The 23,068-nt window shown below is 45.5% G+C and overlaps 2 protein-coding genes across 3 annotated transcripts in view; one reads left to right on the forward strand and one right to left on the reverse strand.

The window, feature by feature from the left end:
* NHLRC2 (NHL repeat containing 2) overlaps positions 1-1,452 on the reverse strand; it is a 76,757-nt gene extending 75,305 nt beyond the window's left edge. Inside the window, exon 1 of one of the 2 annotated variants that reach the window (XM_040361573.1) lies at positions 1,247-1,452. In XM_040361573.1, coding sequence (XP_040217507.1) covers positions 1,247-1,409 — 163 coding nt within the window. In that variant the 5' untranslated portion in view covers positions 1,410-1,452. The remainder of the gene's footprint in view (positions 1-1,246) is intronic. The other variant, XM_040361574.1, reaches the window with a different exon arrangement.
* Positions 1,453-1,516: 64 nt separating this feature from the next.
* Positions 1,517-22,679, forward strand: DCLRE1A (DNA cross-link repair 1A). The gene is made up of 10 exons (XM_040361572.1): positions 1,517-1,889; positions 4,275-4,717; positions 7,838-9,253; positions 11,217-11,350; positions 12,617-12,735; positions 14,575-14,718; positions 16,057-16,202; positions 16,322-16,476; positions 19,399-19,540; positions 22,267-22,679. The coding sequence occupies exons 2-10, from the start codon at positions 4,285-4,287 to the stop codon at positions 22,428-22,430; spliced, it is 2,853 nt and encodes a 950-aa protein (XP_040217506.1). The 5' UTR covers positions 1,517-1,889; positions 4,275-4,284; the 3' UTR covers positions 22,431-22,679.
* Positions 22,680-23,068: the final 389 nt, after the last annotated feature.

Genomic DNA, 23,068 nt, shown 5'->3' on the forward strand with positions numbered 1-23,068 from the left:
CAGTGTTCTGTGAGATGTTCAAAGCTTGGGATATTTATTTATAACCTAACCCTGCTATAAACTTCTCCAGAACTTTATTCCTGACCTGTCTGGTGTGTTCCTTGGCCTTCATGATGCCGTTTGTTCACTAAGGTTCCCTAACAAACCTCTGAGGGCTTCACAGAACAGCTGTATTTATACCAAGATTAAATTACACACAGATGGACTCTATTTACTAATTAGGTGACTTCTGAAGGCAATTGGTTCCACTAGATTTTAGTTAGGGGTATCAGAGTAAAGGGGGCTGAATACAAATGCACCCCACACTTTTCACATATTTGAAAACCATTTATCATTTTCCTTCCGCTTCACATTTATGTGCCACTTTGTGTTGTTCTATCACATAAAATCCCAATAAAATACATTTACATTTTTGGTTGTAACATGACAGAATGTGAAAACTTTCAAGGGGTATGAATACTTTTTCAAGGCACTGTAGGTCCAGTGTGATTGGTCCATGCACCGTATAGGTCCTGTGTGATAGGTCCATGCACCGTATAGGTCCTGTGTGATAGGTCCATGCACCGTATAGGTCCTGTGTGATAGGTCCATGCACCGTATAGGTCCTGTGTGATTGGGCCATGTACTGTATAGGTCCTGTGTGATAGGTCCATGCACCGTATAGGTCCTGTGTGATAGGTCCATGCACCGTATTGGTCCTGTGTGATAGGTCCATGCACCGTATTGGTCCTGTGTGATAGGTCCATGCACCGTATTGGTCCTGTGTGATTGGGCCATGCACCGTATTGGTCCTGTGTGATTGGGCCATGTATTGTATAGGATGGTCCTGTGTGATAGGTCCATGCACCGTATAGGTCCTGTGTGATAGGTCCATGCACTGTATAGGTCCTGTGTGATTGGTCCATGCACCGTATAGGTCCTGTGTGATTGGTCCATGCACCGTATTGGTCCTGTGTGATTGGTCCATGTGCTGTATAGGACGGTCCTGTGTGATAGGTCCATGCACGGTATAGGTCCTGTGTGATAGGTCCATGCACGGTATAGGTCCTGTGTGATAGGTCCATGCACTGTATAGGTCCTGTGTGATTGGGCCATGTACTGTATAGGACGGTCCTGTGTGATAGGTCCAAGCACCGTATAGGTCCTGTGTGATTGGGCCATGTATTGTATAGGTCTTGTGTGATTGGTCCATGTAATGTATAGGCCCCCTTTACCGAAGGGGGTCTGTGTGTGGAGTCCTGGGTACCTGGAGAGAAGTCAGGGATTGTCAGCTCCTCAGCCCGGCCAATCACCTTCTCCAAATACTGCAGGATCAGCCTCTCCCTCTCCCCCTCACTCTCCGCCTCCAACAAGGCGCCCTCCAGCTGGCTCTGTATCTCCAGCACTCTCTGCAGGCTGCACGCCGCCATCTTGCTCCACCCAGAATGACAGGCAGGTCCGCTGTTTTCCGCTCTTCCCATTCTCGGCTGCACTTTCGCGACCACCGAAAAACATACTCGAATTTCTCAAAGACATATTCAATACAGACGCCAAAGTTTGTGCTTCCTGAATAACTCAGAGTGATTATATAATAATCCAGATAAGAAAAACCACTTTAATCACTGAGCAGAAAGTGCGAACTGCGTTCTTGCCCGGATTTAACCCATTTTACACACCTTCTATTCGTCTCCACAGATTCGTCACCACTTCTCCTGGGGTAAACGTTACTGAAGATTTTTTTTTACCCACCACAATGATCCACCCGTATTCCTTGTCCGGTGTGATTTTTTTTTTTGAATGATATCGGATGACCTGTGTAAGGGGCGGAAAGGAAAGTGCGGCCCGGAATAGCAGGCTGCTGCGGAATGGGCGCGCAGGATGAGCTCTGATAGGTGACAGCCAGGAGGAAGGTAAATCCTGGGAGGGGGACTGTCATGGGACTAGGGGGCTCAAGGGCCAGGTGTGGGAACTGCCATTGAATTGGGGGCTAGGTGTGGAGACTGTTATAGGACTGGGGGGGCTCAGGGTCCAGGTGTGAGATTTACAATATGACTGAGTGAGGGCTCAGGACTGAAGGACTAGGTGTGGGGACTAGGACTCAAGGGTCTGGGGTAGAGTTGCCAACTCATCCCTTTAAAACAGAACACATATTAATTACACAGGTTCTGTGGCTGATTAAGGTGGTAATTAAACTCACTTGGTGCCTTATTTGCATTAAATTAGCCTCAGAACCTGTGTAATTCATATGTGTTCTGTTTTGAAGGGATGAGTTGGCAACCCTAGTCTGGGGGGCTCAAGGGTCAGGTGTGGGGACTGTCATGGATCTAGGGGGGCTCAAGGGTTGGGTGTGTGGACCATCATGGGTCTGGGTGGCTCAGGGGCCAGGTGTGGGGGCTGTCACAGGTCTGGGGGGCTCAGGGGCCAGGTGTGGGCACTATTGCAGGTCTAGGTGGCTCAGGGGTCAGGTGTGGGGACTGTTGCGGGTTTAGATGGCTCGGGCCAGGTGTGGGGACTAGGGTTGCCAACTCATCCCTTTAAAACAGAACACATATTAATTACACAGGTTCTGAGGCTAATTTAATGCAGATAAGGCACCAAGTGAGTTTAATTACATCCTTAATCAGCCACAGAACCTGTGTAATTAATATGTGTTCTGTTTTAAAGGGATGAGTTGGCAACCCTAGTGGGGACTGTCACGGGTCTAGGTGGCTCAGGGGCCAGGTGTGGGGACCGTTGCAGGTCTAGGTGGCTCTGGAGCCAGGTGTGGGGGCCGTCACGGGTCTATGGGGGCAAGGTGTGGGGAACTGTCACGGGTCTATGGGGGCAAGGTGTGGGGACCGTCACGGGTCTGGGGGGCTCAAGGGTCAGGTGTGGGGACCGTCATGGGTCTGGGGGGCTTAGGGGCCAGGTGTTGGGACCGTCATGGGTCTGGGGGGCTCAGGGGCCAGGTGTGGGGACTGTCACCGGTCTAGGGGGGGCTCAGGGGTCAGGTGTGGGGACCGTCATGGGTCTGGGGGGCTTAGGGGCCAGGTGTTGGGACCGTCATGGGTCTGGGGGGCTCAGGGGCCAGGTGTGGGGACTGTCACCGGTCTAGGGGGGGCTCAAGGGTCAGGTGTGGGGACCGTCATGAGTGAGTGAAAAACGTATATAGCGCTACACATGCGAACTAAATCGCCTCTGGGCGCTTGTTTGACCAGTTCTCCTTTGACCTTAAAAGAGATGGGTTTTGATCTTTCTCCTAAAGGCCAAGTGGTTCTCCTCCAACCGAATGGAGGTTGGTAAAGTGTTCCAAAGTCAAGGGCCTTGGACAGCAATACATGGGTCTGGGGGGCTGAGGGGCCAGGTGTGGGGACCGTCACGGGTCTATGGGGCTCAGGGGCCAGGTGTGGGGACTGTCATGGGTCTAGGGGGGCTCAGGGGTCAGGTGTGGGGACTGTCATGGGTCTGGGGGGCTCAAGGGCCAGGTGTGGGGACTGTCATGGGTCTGGGGGGCTCAAGGGCCAGGTGTGGGGACTGTCATGGGTCTGGGGGGCTCAAGGGCCAGGTGTGGGGACTGTCATGGGTCTGGGGGGCTCAAGGGCCAGGTGTGGGGACCGTCATGGGTCTAGGGGGGCTCAGGGGCCAGGTGTGGGGGCCGTCATGAGTCTAGGGGGGGCTCAGGGGCCAGGTGTGAGGACTCATGGGTCTGGGGGGCTCGTGGGCCAGGTGTGGGGACCGTCTAGGGGGCTCAGGGGCCAGGTGTGGGGACCATCATGGGTCTAGGGGGCTCAGGGGCCAGGTGTGGGGACCGTCTAGGGGGCTCAGGGGCCAGGTGTGGGGACGGTCACGGGTCTATGGGGGCTCAGGGGCCAGGTGTGGGGACTGCCATGGAATTGGGGGTGCAATATCTCAAGAGCCAATGGTGGAGAATGTCAGGGCACTGGGGGACACAGGGGCTCTTAGGAAACTGGGGGTGCAGGTGTGTGAACTCTCATGGAATAGGAGGTGCATTGTCTCAGTAGACATGGGTGAGAGTCACAGGGACTCTTAGGAAACGGGGGCTCAGGGGCCAGGTGTAGGGGCTGTTAGGGAACTAGGGGTGAAGCTGTGAGGGGACTAGAGGCACTCGGAGGCATGAATGTTCAGAAAACGGGGGGGGGGGGGGTGGGAAACAATGTCTCAGCAGCCAGGGATGGGGGCTCTCGGGCAAGGACTGTCAAGGAACACCTAAAGTTTAGGATGACTATGCGAAGTCATCCTAAAGATCTCTCCATAATGCAGGTTTAAAACTCGTGTTTCTTTTTCTCTCTTTCCAGTTTAAGAAAAATGTCCCAGAGTGAAGAGGATATTTGGGGATACAAATCCATCAGGAAGAAAAGAACAGCAAACCGGAATGTTGAGAAAACCGGATCCCATGATAAAACACAAAAGGTAAAAGTGAAGAGAAATGCTGCTAAGAAAACCGGGGCTACAAGGAGCACTACAAATGCCAAGAACAATACATCACCCAGCAAGAATGGCATCATTACCAGCCCAGCCAAGCAACAGAATCCTTCAACATCGGGTACTGGCGGTGAGGACTTGTCTACACCAAAAAGGACTTTAAAGAAAGACGGCAAGAAAGTGAGTCCCACAACTCCGAAAGAAAAGCAGAGCGGACATTGTCCCAGCTGTCAGATGCCGTTCTCCATTTTGCTGGTGCAAACACCTCGGTGGCACGTAAGCGAATGCTTGGATACCCCATCGTCCACACAGACAGGTATACAAGTCAGCTGAGTGTTAATGCATATGGATACATACAGTGTAATGCCTAATAAGTGAAATTGTCAATAGACCATGTTGTACAGATGGGCATTCCTATACAATGGCTGATGTCTGTACAAATGTGTCACAACCTGTAGTGCGTAAATCCCATCTTTGCTTCAGGTCAAAATAAAGATAACATCTCCCCCCGCCCCCCCAAGTCTCTCTATGGGGTTGATCTACTAAAACAGGAGAGTGCAAAATCTGGCGTGGATGTGCATGGTAGCCAACCAGCTTCTAACTTCAGCTTTTTCAGTTAAGATTTGACGTAAAAAATAAACGGAAAGCTCATTGGTTTCTATTTATAGCTGCAACGATTTTGCACTCTCCGGTTTTAGTAAGTTAACCACAATGTATTACAGATGCCTCAACATTTTCATTGCATTTTAGCGTTCTGGGAGGGAGGGGGATTCCTGATATCCAGCTCAGACCAATATGAAGATCGTATTCCCTGTGTGCAGTTTAACCACTTGCCGCCCGCCAATGACATATTGACGTCGGCAAAGTGGTTGTAGAATCCAGACTGGATGTCGTCATATGACGTCCTCAGGATTCTGAGTCGATGCGCGCCCCCGGGGTGCGCATCGCGGCGATCGATGTTGCAGGGTGTCAGTCTGACACCCCGCAACACCGATCAAGGTAAAGAGTCTCTCATGGCTGATCACGATGTAAATAGGAAAAGCCGGTAATCGGCTTTTCCTCACTCGTGTCTGTCAGACGCGAGTAGAGGAGAGCCGATCGGCTGCTCCTGTGACAGGGGGGGGGTTTGTGCTGATCGATTATCAGCACAGCCCCCCCCCCCCCCCCCCCGAGGATGCCCACTGGACCACCAGGGATGGCCATATAGACCACCAGGGATAAAAAAAATAAAAAAGCATGCCACCCTAGACCACCAGGGATGAGGAGGACACAAAATGGATGCCAATCGGTGCCGCAATGGATGCCAATCAGTGCCCACAATGGGCATCACTGATTGGCAGGCATTGTTTGGCACGGATTGGCATCCATTAGTACAACACATACAATAGTGCCCATCTATGCCTATCTGTGCCCATCCATGCCGCCTATCTGTGCCCGTCCGTGCCGCCTATCTGTGCCCGTCCGTGCCGCCTATCTGTGCCACCTATCCAAGCCCATCCATGCCACCTATCAGTGCCCATCCGTGCCGCCCATCAGTGCCGCATATTAGTGCCCATCAATGCCACCACATCAGTGCCACCTCATCGGTGCCCATCAGTGCCGCCTTATCAGTGCCCGTCAGTGCAGTACCATCAGTGCCCATCAGTGAAGGAGAAAACGTACTTATTTACAATGTTTTATAACGGAAACAAAAAAAATACTTTTTTTTTCTAAATTTTCAGTAATTTTTTTATTTTTTTTGCAGAAAATAAATATCCCAGAGGTGATCAAATACCACCAAATAAAAGCTCTATTTGTGGGTACAAAATGATAAAAAATTAGTTTGGGTACTGTGTAGCATGACCGCGCAATTGTCATTCAAAGTGCAACAGCGCTGAAAGCTAAAAATTGGTCTGGGCGGGAAGGTGCGCCCTGTATGGAAGTGGTTAATGGCTTCTATTTGCAATTTAAAAAAAAAAGGAAGCAGAAGTAGAAAGCTCCAGTCTGATAGAGCCCACTGAATTTATGTGATGTCACTACCTGCCATAGTGACAATGGTATCCCCAGACAGGGCAGGAGCAGAAATCTACAACAAGAACCATAGCAAGTATACCACAGTAGAATATATATATATATATATATATATATTATGCTATACGGTAGCTTAAAGTGGATCTTCACTCATTGAAAGTTCCCCCTGTTCACTCCTCTTCTGCTCTGTTACCTGTATAGTAGCTTTTTTTTTTTTCTTTTAAGAAATAGGATTTGGTCCTTCCTTCCTGTGCCTCCTGGGATATGTACATCACATATCCCAGAGGGCATTATGGTTTCATTCATGGGGGGGGGGGTAGCCTAGTGGTGAGTCATTTGGAAACCCTTCTGCTGTACCCAGAAGACCCCACGGGCCTCTCGATGATGTCAGAAACAACATTGCAGTGCTGGACCGAGTGGTGGCAAAGCATGACAGGATCTCGGCAGCACAGCGTCGGATCTGCTGAATTGGTGAGTATATGAAAATGTGTAGATCTCCCAGTAAGAAAAAAAAAAAATGGAGGGGGGATGGGCGGTCAGCGATTTGTTTTTGGGCAGAGATCTGCTAAAAACATGGCTCCACTGCCTACTTTTACCACCCTCAGCCACAAGTGAAGAAGATGTACACACTATACAACGTTTGTTGTCTGAATTCCTTTAGATTTGCCAAAACCATGTAGTGCAAGGGCCTGCCTGATTGCATACAAATTGAAACTCTTAAGCCCTGTACACACGATCGGTTTGCCTGATGAAAACAGACCGATGGACTGTTTTCACCGGACAAACCGATCGTGTGTGGGCCTCATCGGTGAAAAAAAACAGAACATGTTTTAAATTGTTCCTATGGATAAAAAAACGATAGAAAAAAACAATCGTCTGTGTGTAAATCCATCGGTCAAAAATCCATGCATACTCAGAATCAAGTTGACGCATGCTCGGAAGCATTCAACTTCATCTTTCTCAGCACGTCGTAGTGTTTTACGTCAACGCGTTTTGGCCACGGTCGGATTTTTGACTGATGGTGTGTAGGCAAGACTGATGAAAGTCGGCTTCATCGGATATCCGACGAGAAAATCCATCGGATTAGATTCCATCAGATATCCGATCGTGTGTACAGGGCTTTAAGGTTTGGCCTCATATTCTATGGTTTTGGTAAATCTGATGGAAATAATCTACAGAAAATTGTATAGTGTGTATCCAGCTTTAGCCTTATGGACCCTCAGATAGCAGAACAATCTAACAAATCCTTTCCCACTCTATTCAAAATCGCAACAGGTTAAAGGTTGTGGCTGGATATATACTTAACCTCTCATGTGCCATCCTCCGTGTACACCTTGTTTGTAAGCTCTCTTCCTAGTGTGTGCGCTTGGCCCGGTGAGGCTGAACATTGAATAATTCATTACAGATTTCTTTTTCCTTTCTGCAGAATGCCCTGATGGCCTTACCTGCTCATCCACCATTGCCTCTCACTACAAACGATTCTCTCATTTCCTGCTGGCCCAGAGCAGGGCTGCTGAGCTCTCCCCTTACCCTCCAATCCGCACCCCTGAGATGCCTTCCTCTGACGCTGCCAAATCATGTACCCCTAATGGAAGGAATGATGGAAAACGCTCACACTCCCAAGGTGCAGGTAGTTCCCCCGCTTTCACTAAGACGCCTACGAACTTTAAGTCATCGCGGTCGCAGTCTCCTGCCAGCTCTCAGGGGTCAGTAAAGCAAACCTCGCTCGTTGCCTGGCTCTCCTCACCATCCAAATTGTCTCAGAACTTTCTGGACTTATCCCAGGAAAACCTCAGCCAGAAATGTACAAGTTTTGTCAATGCTGCTACTTCTCTGGGATTGTCACAGAACAATGAGGATATAAAGGACTGTACCATCTCCTTCTCCCCGCTGGTCAGTGATCAGGAGCTGTTTAGTGATGACGAAGACCTTCCCGCAGGCCCAGTTAAGAGACTCTTTTCTAGCAAATTGCCTACAGACCCTTTAGAGAATCTAGAAGAACCGTTTGTTGCTAAGAACATTATAACTAAAAGCAGAATAAAATCTCCCACTATGTGCAATGGAAATAATGATACAAGCGCAATAAACAGCGAATTTGTACAGAGGAATGGAGTCACATCTGTCGCTGATCGCAGCATTGACTGTGATTGGTCTGAATGCAGCACACCTGTCTCAGAGATAAGTGGATGGGCCACAGCCCAGCAAGAAGCTAAATGTTGGATTCAGAAAGAGGCTGATGAGTTACTTGTTAGTTCTGCTGATGGTAACAGAGAAGAAGCTCCTCTGACGGACTCTGTAGCTGCGGTGAATGTAGAGAAGGAGTTTTGTATTCAGAGTTCTCAGAGATTTACACAACAGTTTACCAACAACAGGACACACACAAAGGAAAGCTTTACCCAACCTTCTTCACTTATGTCCCCGAGCCAGGCTATGTCGTCCAAGGGGATGAAACAAATGGATATCGGAGTCTTCTTTGGCCTGAAACCAAAGGCAGAAAAAGTGAAAGTGCCTTTAAAAACCCAGAGCCAGAACGCTGGCGCTTCCCAGCTTGAGGAGAAATGGCCGAGGAAAACAAAGAATGTCGCCTCGTTTGGGAATGTCCATTTTCTAACCGATAACACTGGTGGGATCCCAGCAACAGCACCATCAGGGACCCAGAGGAGGAAGAGGAAGGCTGTCGGCTCGCTCAGTGATGCAGATTCTCTGACTAATAACATGAGTGGGGTGACCGCAACAGCGCCATCAGGGACCCAGAAAAGAGGATGGAAGAAATTCAGACAGAACTCTACAGCCGAGGAGAATAAAGGGAGGAAACAATGTCCTTTCTACAAGAAAATCCCAGGTGATTCCCATCAAAATGAAGTCGCACATGTATTGCAATATTTTCTTACTTTTAGTCCAGGTTTTAGGTTCACACTGGGCTGCGGGAGTGAGCTGAACTCCCGCCTGTCAGTCCCGATTTCGGTCGCGATTACAGAGACATCTGTGCAGGTTTCTGCACAGATGTCAATGTAAATTGCACGCCAAAATTGCAAAAATTGGTACAGAAACTACTTTTTGAATTCGGTGCGGCATCGCACCGATTAGGACGGTGCCATTGCTGGTAAATGCCGCAGTTTTTGACATAACGCACCAGTGTGAACCAGGGCTTGGGCTGGGTTCACATGTGTGCGGTGCAAACTGAAGCTCCGTTTTCACAGTTAATTGACAAAGTAGTTGTTCAGCATTTCAGGTCGGGTGTTTTTTTTTTTTTTTTATCGGATCAGGATTGCATCAGTATCAGGTCAGGATTTTATCCTGTTCACAACTGAATGACATGTGCGATTCAGAAGCTTTCCCATAGAAGTCAATGGGCTAGATTCAGGTACCGCTGCGCACTTCTTACGGAGGCGCAGCGTACCGTTTTTGCCCTGCGCCCCCGCGAATTACCTGCGCTACGCTTCATTCATGAAGCAGTAGCCACGTAATTTGCGTGGGCGCTCCTCAAAAATGCCCGGCGTAAGGCCGCGTAATTTAAATGATCCCGTAGGGGGCGTGGATCATTTAAATTAGGCGCGTTCCCGCGCCGAACGTAGTGCGCATGCTCCGTCTGGAAACTTTCCCGACGTGCATTGCGGCAAATGACATCGCAAGGACGTCATTTGCTTCAAAGTGAACGTAAATGGTGTCCAGCGCCATTCACGATTCACCTACGCAAACGATGTAAAATTTAAACTTCGCGACGGGTATACGTAGCATTGGCTGCCCCTGCTAATAGCAGGAGCAGCCTTACGCGAAACCCGACGAACGGAAACGACGTAAACTGCGTACGCAGGGCTCGCGTAGGGTAGTGAATCGGCGTTAGTATGCAATTTGCTGACCACTACGGGAACGCCCCCTAGCGGCCATCGTAAGAATGCAGCCTACGATATGACTGGCGTAAGAGCCTTATGCCAGTCATATCTTAGGCTGCAGTCGGCGTATCTAGGGTCCTGAATCAGGAGCATTCGAAACGCCGGTGAAAGTAAGCAATTGCGCTGCGTAACTATGGTTACGCAGACGCAATTGCTACCTGAATCTACCCCATTGGGCCTGAATTTGCACCTGAGCCTGCTCAGAAAACTGACAGGTATCCTTTTTTTTTTTTTCAATTCACACTGAATCTGCACTCCGGACATATGTGAACTGGCACAATACAGGCATACCCAACTTTTAAGTACACAATCGGGTTTATTTACTAAAGCTGGAAAGCGTAAAATCAGGCTCACTTCTGCATAGAGGGCAATAAGCTTCTATCCCCAGCTCATTGGTTTCTATGCAGAAGTGACCCTGATTTTACGCTTTCCAGCTTTAGTAAATAAACCCCCCCCCATTGTGTACTTAAAAGTGGGGTATGCCTGTAGAAAGCAATGTTCTTTCACATGTCGTGCGAATTGGATGCAGATGAAAATACATCGAATTCACATGTGTGACTACTAGCTCCATATTTGTTAATTGCAATTCATGGTCTACAGAGGCTTATAGGATGTGTGTTGTCCACATCAATAGGCTTCCTACTATTATATAGCTTATGAAGTTTAGCAATACTGGAAACCCCAAGTAATATGTTTTTAAATGTTTGGTAATGCAAGAAAAAATAAAGTAAAATACGTTTTTAATAATATCTTGCAACAAATGATATCACCTGTGATGTATTTCAGTTATCTTGCAAACCTGGCCTGTTAGTGGGCCCTGAGGACAGTGTTGATGACCACTGTTCTAGCTAGCTACCCGTGTGCACAATCTTTTCAAATGGTGAAACTCTTGCTCATCTTTTCGTCTTCTAGGTACGGGTTTTACGGTTGATGCGTTCCAGTATGGAGCAATAGAAGGATGCTCGGCGTACTTCCTCACCCACTTTCACTCTGATCACTACGGGGGTCTCACTAAGAAATTCCGTTATCCAATCTATTGCAGCAAGGTAAAGTAATGTTGCTTATACTTCTATGCAGTTCGGTATGTTTTATATCTGTTTTGGTTGATAATCTTTCTATAGTCTGGTAAGAAGATTAAGTGTATATTAACCTTAGAATTGAGATTAAAACTTTTTTTTTTTTTTAAGCTTTGGATAGGGTGCAGAGGGATTACAACCCCTGCTGGGCTTTTATTACGGTCTGTCCTTTCCGTTTGGGAGATTCAATTTCTCTATTTGTCATGTTTATCATTATCGTGGAAAGTAAAAGAAAGTCTCCAACTTTGTGTGGACATCAGAAGAGTAAATCTTTCAAAAGGCAGGACACTAGTTACAGTGACACCCCGCGGAATTCCCTCCGCGGTGACGCTGTCATATAAGGAATTCCACGCATGCGTCGAATCATTACGACGCATGCGAGGGATGCAATCGGACGGATTGATCCGCTGAGTCTGTACAGACCAGCGGATCAATCCGCTGGACTGGATTCCAGCGGATAGATTTCTTAGCATGTTAAGAAATCTTGATCCGCTGGAAATCCATCCCCGGGGGAAAAAATCAGCGGAAAAATATCCGCTGGATCGTACACACCAGGGGATCTATCCGCTGAAACAGGTCCGCGGATAAATTTCAGCGGATCGATCCTCTCGTGTGTACGGGGCCTTAGACTACGGGGGCATTTTCAGCAAAAAAAATGTGCTGAAAACTCGGCTTATACTCGAGTATATACGATATATATAAAACGCTCTACTGTAGCGTAAGCTCTGAAGGCCCGTACACACGATCAGACTTTTTGACAACAAACCTTCCGACGGACCTGTGTTTGCGCTCCATCGGACAAACTTTTATGCTTTTTCATCGGACAAATGTTCGCTGTGTGAACAGACAAACTTTCTGGCAACAAATGTCCGACGGAGCAAAATCCGATCGCGTGTACACAAGTCCATCGGACTAAAGTCCAAAGTACAAACACGCATGCTCAGAACCATTGCTAAAAGATCAGACAACAATGGCAGAAGTTGTCCAAAGGGTGGCGGTAAAGAGTATAAAAACCACGTAGTACGTGTGTATGCATACCAAGTTCGGAGCAAAATCTACGGAAAAGTCAGTTGGAAGTCCGATCGTGTGTATGAGGCTTTAGTGGTGACTTTCTCCACAATTCTGTTTTTCTTTAATTGATTTCAGTGTGTAAATAAGCATTCCTTTTAATCCTAATTCTTTTTGGTGGACTGTGCCTTTGAATAGGATAAAACGTCTCACCTTTTCATATTTCAGATCACAGGGAATCTGGTGGCGAGTAAGCTTCGGGTGGAGAAGGAGTTTATAAACACTTTACCCATGGACACTGAGTGCATCGTGGACAATGTCAAAGTTATCCTGCTAGATGCCAACCAGTACGTAACGATTTATAATACTGCTTTGGTAAGGTTACCAGTTCCTGTTCACTGGCCCTTGTTCATACAGGCCCATTGTGGTTGATGGAAAGGGGCAATCTGGGTGCTGTGCATTGCTTCCTGAAATGATCACAGCACCTTTCCTCAGCAATCTCCTAAGCCCTGGATCAAACAAATGTAAAATGCTTTTGTGGGTGTATGTAAAATCTGTTGCATGCTGAGCCTCCATGATTAATAATTGAAATCCAGTAAATTAAAGAATAAGTTTAGATTTTGAAAAATGTGTTCTATGTTCCACCTGTTTTTAGGCTACCTCTTCCCGATCCTCCTAATGGTGACAGCGGGCTGGAGATCTTCTCCCCGCACCCGCTGTCACAATTTGAAAAGAACGCTCCTCCCACACGGCCGCATCAATAATTTTACGGTGTTCTATGTATAAACAACAAGTACCGTCAGCCTGATGACTTGTAGTTCTCAATGAAATATCAGGGAGCCGAGGAGCACTCTAGATGGTCCATTGATTCTTCCTGCCATTTAGTAACTGCCTCCCTGTATGCGGTACAAGCAGACGGATACACTGACAGTCTGCAGGAGCCTGAGATTGCACCCGCCATCTGCTGTTGCAATGCTTTTCAGGCTCCAAAAGAAAATGTATTATTCTTATTAGGGTTGTCTCGATACGACTTTTTTGAGACCGAGTACAAGTACCGATACTTTTTTTTTTTTTTTTGCTGTAACTTCTAATGCACACTGAGAAACTTACAGTGCAGTGAAATTACAATGTTTTTAGTACAGACCACATGCTGACCAGCTGCAGTCGTTATACGGCGGCAGGTCGGTACGATCCCACGAACCATCGTAGCTGTACGTCGGTCCCTTTTACGCGAATAGCAGGCACACGCATTGAATAGCGGGGGTGCCGATGCTCGTGACCGGCAGTCGCGATGGCCACTAGCGATCGTGGGCACGAGAGGCAGAGCAAGGATGTGTATGTGTAAACACACACATCCCTGTTCTGTTCTGTGAGGAAAGACAGATCATGAGTTCCTAATAGCTAGGAACCACGATCTGTCATTTCCTCTAGGTCAGTCCCATCCCCCCACAGTTAGAAACACACAATAGGGAACACAATTAACCCCTTGATCGCCCCCTAGTGTTAACCTCTTCCCTGCCAGTGACATTGTTACAGTAAGCAGTGCATTTTTATAAAATATATAAAATTCTATATCTGAGGATTGGGCTGCCCTGCACTGCAAGGGTTAAATATCTGTTTAGAGCTAAGGTACAGGAAAAAGCAGTTTTAGGCCCCTTCGTGTAGTGGGGGCATGGTGGTTGGTTTTTTGCACATAGTGCAGTTGTGCCAAATTTTGGCACTGAGCTAGGCACGTTTTATTGCGCCATAAAATTGGACCATGTTTGGGGTGCCATTTAAGAAGTCAACATGTCACTGCAAGTGCGTTTCATAAAATGCAGGCTGCAATATGCGATTCTGCCCACACTTTAATAGCAGCATAGTGTGCATACAGCCTCCACTCCCTTGGCAGCTGATGCTCGCCTCTACTCCTGTGCACTCCGGTTTGTGGCCCTGCATTGTACTTATTGATGTTGGAGGACCTGCAAATGCTGGAGCTTTGTGTTTTTATTTTATTTTTATTTTTTTTATGGGGAGAAGGTTTGTTTTGCCCAGATATCCGCGTAAATATCTTATGCTAGTAAGACATGTGCATAGATAAATGCTTCAGTTTTGTAAGTGTACACAATTTTGTTGCTGGATAGATTTACGTATATTCCATATAGTGGTCATATAAAGCCTTCTCTCCCTTTCCTATCCATATTCAGTTGCCCAGGGGCTGTCCTGCTGCTGTTCATTCTCCCAAATGGGACCACAATATTGCACACCGGAGACTTCCGTGCGGACACTTCCATGGAACGTTATCCAGCTCTGATTGGACAGAAGATCCACACCCTTTATCTGGATACCACGTAAGACACTGCATCAGACAAAGCTTTATTTAAAGAATCTATTACTTCAGTGTGTATTTAACCACTTAAATTCCCAGGGCTTTTTTTGCAAAATATACATACCTGAAGTTGCCTGTTGCTAGGCAGATCGTCCTAATCTGCCACTTGCTGATCCGCGGTCCGTCTACTTTTTTCCTCCTCCTCGCGCTTACTCCTGGGGAATGGGGGAGCGGTGTCTTCTGGGACCTTGTGTGCATGTGTCCCAGGAGACATCGCCCATTCACCTAGTGCCGCGTGGCAGGGAATCAGGCGGTGAAGCCGCATCGCTTTACTTCCTGATTCCCTCACCAAGGACCGCGGCGGGGCAGCTGAGACCCGAGCGATTGCTCGGCTTCGGCTGCCATCATCACGGGCACCCTGGACAGGTAAGTGTCCTTATTAAAAGTCAGCAGCTACAGTGTTAGTAGCTGCTGACTTTCAATAATTTTTTTAAACCGGACCTCTGCTTTAAGTCACTACCCTTTTTTTTTTCTTTTTTTTTTTTGGCGATATTTCGGTTCTGCACGTTTAGACCTTTCAATGTTTGTAGCCTACCTTAATCTATTACACATTTTGTTGTTTTGAAACAGATGAGACTTTAATTTGGTAGCCGAATTGGATATGTACAATGCCTTGAAAAAGTATTCACACCCCTTGAAATTTTCCACATTTTGTCCTGTTACAAACAAATAAGTATTTTTGGTGGAATTTTATGTGATAGACCAACACAAAGTGGCACATCATTGTGAAGTAGAAGAAAAAAATGATAAATGGGTTTTCAAAATGTTTTACAAATACAGTGGAACCTCGGATTACGAGCATAATCTGTTCCAGGAGAATGCTCGTAATCGTAGAAGATAATGGGCCTGAATTCGCACCTGAGCCGCACCGCAATGCCTAGAAAATGCACACGTTTTTTCGGCAGTGCGAATGCGTTGCACATATGGGAAACAGCCTCATTAAAATCAATGTATTTTATAATGTTATGCGAATTGGATGGGGTTTAAGCCGCACTCAATTTGCATAGGTGTGAACCTGGCCTTGATGATGCTTAATCATTGGTTTATGCTGTTTAAGTTAAAACACACAAACTTTTTACATTTTTTGCCGAATAGTCACATGAACACTCTGTCGGCACTTATGCCGTGGGCAGAGCATTAATACGACACTCATGTGTTCCGTATGGGTTTACTTTAATTCGGGAAACGTTCATAGAGCATTGGGGGACCAGTGACTATCAATGTGTACTGTTAACTTTTATAAAGTCACATTCAGCCTGGTTTAATGCATATGTTTGTTTTTTCCCCCCCAAAATTGCAGATACTGCAGTCCTGAGTACACCTTCCCCCCGCAGCAGGAGGCAATACAGTTTGCTGTAAATACTGCTTTTGAGATGATGACGCTGCATCCACGCACGCTGGTGGTTTGTGGGACTTATTCTGTTGGGAAGGAGAAAGTCTTTCTGGGTAAGAAGGGGTTTGCCCCCTTTTTTTTTTTTTTTTTTTTTTAACGTTTTATTTATTTTGCATTTACTTCAACTTCCACTCGGTAAATTTTTTATTTATTTTTTGTCTTCTGTCTGCAGCTATTGCTGATGTTCTAGGCTGTAAGGTGTGCATGTCTCCGGACAAATGCAAGACCATGCAATGTCTGGAGTCTGATGAGATCCAGTCCCTCATCACCACTGACTGGCAGAGCACTGCACTACATGTACTTCCCATGATGCAGGTTAGCTTTAAGGTAAGTTGGTACACTAGGACTATACACTAATCATCCGGGTTGCCAGCCCTTTTTTATTCAAACAAAATATTGATGTCCAAAGCACAAGGAGCAATCATTTTAGTGGAAGTGCAGCACTAATTAAGTTTTATAATACATATGAATAAACAATCACAGGAGATCAATTAACCGGTTACCGACTGCCCACTGTATATATACGTCCTGTTTTTAAAGATGGATATCTCGGTAACGGCAGCAGCTGCTGCCACAACCGAGATACCCATCTCTTCAGTGAGCGGTCCGGAAAACGATAACGGCGGTCTCCACGGCGGATTCGGCGTAATCGTTGGCGGGAGAGGGGGCCCGCCGCTCTCCCGCGCCCTCCGCCGCTTACCGGAGCCGTCGGTAGCGGCAGAGGCGATCGGGTGCTGCTTCCTAGTGAGTGAGGATGCGCGTGAGGGCAAGATGGCCCCCACCCGTCTTCATAGCATTGCTGGGCGGAAGGACGTCAAAACGTCAGTCCCGCCCAGCGTCTTAAAGAGATAATTTTTTTGTTGTCATTTTTTTAAATGACAAAATTTCCATATATATTTTTTTCTTGCATTTAAGTCTAAATATGAGATCTGAGGTCTTTTTGACCCCAGATCTCATATTTAAGAGGACCTGTCATGCTTTTTTCTATTACAAGGCATGTTTACATTCCTTGTAATAGGAATAAAAGTGATACATTTTTTTTTATTTTTTGTGTAAAAAAATTATAAAATCAATAAAAATAAATAAGAAAACGAAAAAAATTTTTTTTAAAGCGCCCCGTCCTGACGAGCTCGCGCGCAGAAGCGAACGCATACGCGAGTAGTGCCCGCATATGAAAACGGTGTTCAAACCACACAAGTGAGGTATCGCCGCGGTCGTTAGAGCGAGAGCAATAATTTTAGCCCTAGACCTACTCTGTAACTCAAACAATGCAACCTATAGAATTTTTTAAACGTCGCCTATCAAGATTTTTAAGGGTAAAAGTTTGATGCCACGAGCGGGCGCAATTTTTAAGCGTGACATGTTGGGTATCATTTTACTCGGCGTAACATTATCTTTCACAATATATAAAAAAATTGGGCCAAATTTATTGTCTTATTTTTTTAATTCAAAAAAGTGAATTTTTTCCAAAAAAAGTGCGCTTGTAAGACCACTGCGCAAATACGGTGTGACAAAAAGTATTGCAATGACCACCATTTTATTCTTTAGGGTGTTAGAAAAAATATATATATAATGTTTGGGGGTTTTAAGTAATTTTCTAGCAAAAAAAACTGTTTTAGTCTTGTAAACGCCGAATCTGAAAAACGGGCTCGGGGGTTAAGTGGTTAATGAAAACACTGTGTAAAAACATTTAAATATGACTCAAACCAGTGAAGCAATGTATATCAAAAAATGATATAAGTGAACAGATTAATAAAGAAAAACAAAAGCAAAGTCCAATGTTTCACAACACAATCTGTGAAGGGTTAAATACAAAAGCAAGTCCATATAAAACAAGTGGCATCTTGTTGAGCAAAAGTTCTTGGTGTAGTGAAGTCTCCAAAATAAACCAGGGTAATATCAAAAAGGTGATAAATGATACCAATCTTCCCAAGAATACCGTGATGATTTGAAGTGCGACACCCAAATGAGAAAATATTCTGCTTACCAGATGACTGTGACTGTTGTGTACAGTCTCACTTTGCTCAGGGAATAAGGTTTCCCCACACCCTGTAAGTCTCTCCGTAGCGATGGTTTCTATCCAGAATCGCTCATATAAAAGAAATAAAAACTTCCGTAGTGTGTGTAAAGACCATATCCTTTAATAAAGGTAAATTATTGCACTTACAGAGCCGTCAGTATAGGTCAGCGGTGTACACCATGTCTTCATAATCCTTTCCTCTCGTTCCTGTATCGTCGGTAGCACAGTCTAGAGACTTTATTTACACTTAGACTTTATATCTACATTTTTATACACTGTCCAAATTTATTGTGTATTATTCATTTCACTGATATATATTTATATTTTTGTTTAGCACTTCATGTGTTTTAAGTGTTTATGGCTATTTGAATTTTCTCTGCCACTTTGCCGTCATTTTCATATTTTGGTGGTTCACAGAACAGGTTTACTTTATTATTTGTCTGCCTAGTCGTTTTTCTCGCACAGTTCATATTGGTTTGTTGTACACCCACCCCCTTTTACCCTTTCACTTCCATCCCTAGGTTCAGTTATTCACGTTGTGTATTTTCTGCACCATTTCCATTCGCATCCATTCACAGCGCAGACACCACTCCCTTTCTTTTTATTGTCACTTTTTTTCTGTTAAGGACAGACAATCCGGTGTTTGCAGCAGTGTCCTCTAGCCATCTTTCCCGATAGCGCAGGAGCCCCCCCCCCTTTTTCGTACGTCGGTAGCACCACCTCTCGTTCGGTATAGCGGGATGACGTCAGCGTCCCCCTACGCGTGTCGTCACTAACGGACTTCAACTGGGGATTGGCCGACATCACTTAATTAGCGCTGCACTTCCTTTTGTTTTTTTTATTGCCATTTTTTTTTTTTACTGAACTTTCTTTACCTGAATAGTCCTAGCTGCTCCTGTATATATTCTAGTAGGGTTTATCTATCTTTTCATCTACCGCAGCATTGGCCCTAGGGCTTCCTTTTTTATTTATGTTTTTAGTGCTACATTACTGTATTTAGATGCACCCCCCCCATTTGGACAAGGGTTCCCCTGGGTTGCAATGCCTTTCTCAGTCTGATGAAGAGGTGGAGCCAAGTGGCAGCAAATTGGAGGTATTGAGTCTGTAAGCGGCGGCTCCACACACCTATCCAATCACAAAGGAAAATTGCCTACAAGTGTCATATTCCTCATAAAGGATACGTGATTACACAGGGCGTAGTTTAAATCGGTTCTTCTATTCACTTGCAGGGACTTGGCGCCCACCTCAATAAATTTCCAGGAAAGTACGATCGTGTCCTGGCCTTCAAACCTACAGGGTGGACGTATTCTGAGGGTTACAGCTCGGTGGCTGATATCAGGCCTAACGTTCGGGGCAAAATCACAATTTATGGTAAGATGATATATTTATTTTAGTAAACATACAACATTGCCTATAATGTACTATTTTGCCAATGTTGACTGCAACAGTCCAGAGCCAATGCAGATGACTTTCAGGATCTGCATATCTGATCCAAGTCACTTACTAGGAAAGTATTGAACTCAGACAGTCAACTTAAAGAGGAAATACAGTCCGCTCACATCATTTGTAATAAAAACATCTTTGTCACTCTGAAGCTTCCCTCCAATCACATTGTATTTTATATATACTGTGATTCTGTACTTTCCAAATATGCTGCAGAAATTTCCCTCCACTGAGTCTGGCTGCAAGCGTTTTAACTGTGGGCAGCTGAAGCTGCTGCCTGTTTACTTCCTGGATTTACACAGAGGCACACCTCCAGTCCTTCAGCTCTCATTGCCCCTCTGATGACTCATCTCCCCGTTCCCCTACCTGGCAAACTGTCACGAGAGTGAGAGGGAGAGAGCTGTACATATCATGAGCCTAGGCTTTTTACCAGAAGTGGGCTGTATAAGGTATTTACTGGCAGAAAATGTTTTACTATCCAAAGTTAAAACAACAAGGGCAGAAGATTTAATAGATGCAAAGTAAAAAAAAAAATGACTGAAGGTCCACTTAACCACTTCAACACCGGAAGGTTTTACCCCCTTAATGACCAGGCCATTTTTTACGATATGGCACTGCGTTACTTTAACTGACAGTTTGATCGTGTAAAGCTTTACATAAATCCAATTTATGTCCTTTTTATTTTTTTCCACAAATAAAGCTTGTTTTTGGTGGTATTTGATCACTTCTGCAGTTGTTGTTTTTTTTTTTTTGTGCGCTATAAACAAAAAAGACAGACTATTTTGAGATCCATATCCGATTTAAAAAAAAAAAAAAAAAAGTTTTTTGAATATTCTTCATCAATTTAGGCCAATATGTATTCTGCTACATATTTTTTGTAAAAAAAAATCCCAATAAGCTTATATTGATTGGTTTGCGCAAAAGTTATAGCGTCTACAAACGATGGGATATTTTTATGGAATTTTTTATAAAGCTGATATCCAACCTTCACTTTAGTCTTGCACAGCTGTATAGACTACTTTATTAAAATGTCTTACTCCTATTACTGCATACTGTGAGACTCTCACCACGTGCATTAGAGGCTACAGCAAGCTAGAGCCCATCTAATTTCCTGGTTGGAGAAATGCCATCAGCCAACTCTGCCCCCCCCCCCACAGTCTGACTGTCCCTGGCCCGCCCCTTCCATTCATTGAATTTCAGTTCCCGACCGCCACCGGAGTCCCGTGATCGGTCCCCGGAGCTGAAGAACGGGGACAGCTGTGTGTAAACGGCTGTTCTTCACTGTAGCGGCATCATCGATCGTGTGTTCCCTAATATAGGGACACACAATCAATGACGCCACACCCCCTACAGTTAGAAACACAGATGAGGTCACACATAACCCCATCAGCGCCCCCTGTGGTTAACTCCCAAACGGCAATTGTCATTTTCACAGTAAACAATGCATTTTTAATGCATTTTTTGCTGTGAAAATGACAGTGGTGTCAAAATTGTCCGATGTGTCCGCCATAATGTCGCAGTCACGAATAAAAACGCTGAACGCCGCCATTAGTAGAAAAAAAAATAATTAATAAAAATGCAATAAAACGATCCCCTTTTTTGTAAACGCTATAAATTTTGCGCAAATCAATCGATAAACGCTTAATTTTTATTTATTTTTTTACCAAAGATATGTAGAAGAATATGTATCGGCCTAAACTGAGGAAAGACATTTTTTTTATATATTTTTGGCGGATATTTATTTTAGCAAAAAGTAAAAAATATAATTTTTTTTTCAAAATTGTCGCTCTATTTTTGTTTATAGCACAAAAAATAAAAATCCGCAGAGGTGATCAAATACCACCAAAAGAAAGCTCTATTTGTGGGAAAAAAAGGACGCCAATTTTGTTTGGGAACCACGTCGCACGACCTCGCAATTGTCCGTTAAAGGGACGCAGTGCCGAATCGCAAAAAGGGGCCTGGTCCTTTACCTGCATTTTGGTCCGGGTCTTAAGTGGTTAAATCCATCGACTAATTTCGATTAATTATAACGCATATACATTTTTCGGATCACCACCATATATAGTCCCCACTGTAATATCCACAGACGTCTCCCCCACTGTAATATCCACAGACGTCTCCCCCACTGTAATATCCACAGACGTCTCCCCCCACTGTAATATCCACAGACGTCTCCCCCACTGTAATATCCACAGACGTCTCCCATCTCCCCCACTGTATAGGAAGATTAGTGCTTGCTTAGTCTTACCAGAGAAGCTGGTCAAACACGAGCAGTTGATGCCGGGGGATGACGTCAGCGCGCGACTCTAGGCTCACCTAGGCCGCTGTCGCTCCGGGAGCTAGGCTGAAGCCGTGGCCTTTCCTATGGCGAAGGCAGCGGAGCTCCGCGGATCACGTGGTGTGCCGATCCGCATACGATGACCCGTTCGGATCACAGATCATTTACGATCCGTTGCACCACTAGTACCGATCAAAAGAATTTTGAGAGATCAAAAAAATGAACGATTAATCGAGGAATTAATCTTTTCATTTCCACAGCCCTAGTTAATAAATAGTAAATCGGACTGTTCTAGACTTCTTGTTTAGTAATCGGCAAGTGATAGATTTGTCTACTTTTTTCCTATATTTTACTGTAATTCTTCTTCTATGACCAGGGATCCCATACAGCGAGCACAGCAGTTACCTGGAGATGAAGCGGTTTGTACAGTTCACCAGACCTCAGAAGATTATCCCAACTGTTAATGTTGGCGACTGGAAAGCTCGCTCCGCCATGGAAAAATTCTTTGCCGAATGGCTTTCCGAAGCCAGGCGCAAATGAAGGACTCGGCTGCACTTGTGTATTAAATCCAGTAATGCAGAGGGTAACAACATGCTCTTTTGGAGCTGACAACAGTCCTCTTGTGTGTTGCTATGGGTTAGGCACTTTACATATTGTACTTCTGTGGGGGTTTTTTTCCTTGGGTTAGGATCTCTGTCAGCTTTATTACTGTTTGGTTCCCTATTGGTGCAAAGTTTACTTCCTGATCTCTGACTGACAGCCATTAAAGAGGAAGTAAACCCTCCGATCGAAAATGAAAAAAATACAAATCCTGCAGGACAAAGGCATAATTGGCTAGTATGCATAACATACTAGCTGATTGTTTTACTTGCCCCCGCATCGGTCCACGTCTCCCCCTCCGGCCGCCGACATGTGGTCCCGGAGTGACTTCCGGGTCTCGCGGCTCCGGCGCTGTGATTGGCCGGAGCCGCGATGACATCACTCCCCCGCATGCACGCGATAACGACACAGTACATCTGAAGCAACATGGTGCTATCGCTTAAGTGCGCATGTGCCGCATGACATCGGGACATGCAAATACAGGAATATCTCCTAAACTGCGCAGGTTTAGGAGATATCCTTGTTGGCTACAGGTAAGCCTTAATATCGGCTTACCTGTAACATTAAGTTGTAAACGA

This window comes from Rana temporaria, chromosome 8 (assembly GCF_905171775.1).
Source record: "Rana temporaria chromosome 8, aRanTem1.1, whole genome shotgun sequence".
In the NCBI taxonomy this organism is placed as follows: Eukaryota; Metazoa; Chordata; class Amphibia; order Anura; family Ranidae; genus Rana; species Rana temporaria.

Excerpts from the sequence above, each read along its gene's own strand:
- DCLRE1A (XM_040361572.1), top strand. The coding sequence starts at position 4,285 with ATGTCCCAGAGTGAAGAGGATATTTGGGGATACAAATCCATCAGGAAG. Across the intron at positions 9,254-11,216 it reads TTTCTACAAGAAAATCCCAG|GTACGGGTTTTACGGTTGAT; the intron begins GTGATTCCCATC and ends TTCGTCTTCTAG. Across the intron at positions 16,203-16,321 it reads GAAGGAGAAAGTCTTTCTGG|CTATTGCTGATGTTCTAGGC; the intron begins GTAAGAAGGGGT and ends TTCTGTCTGCAG.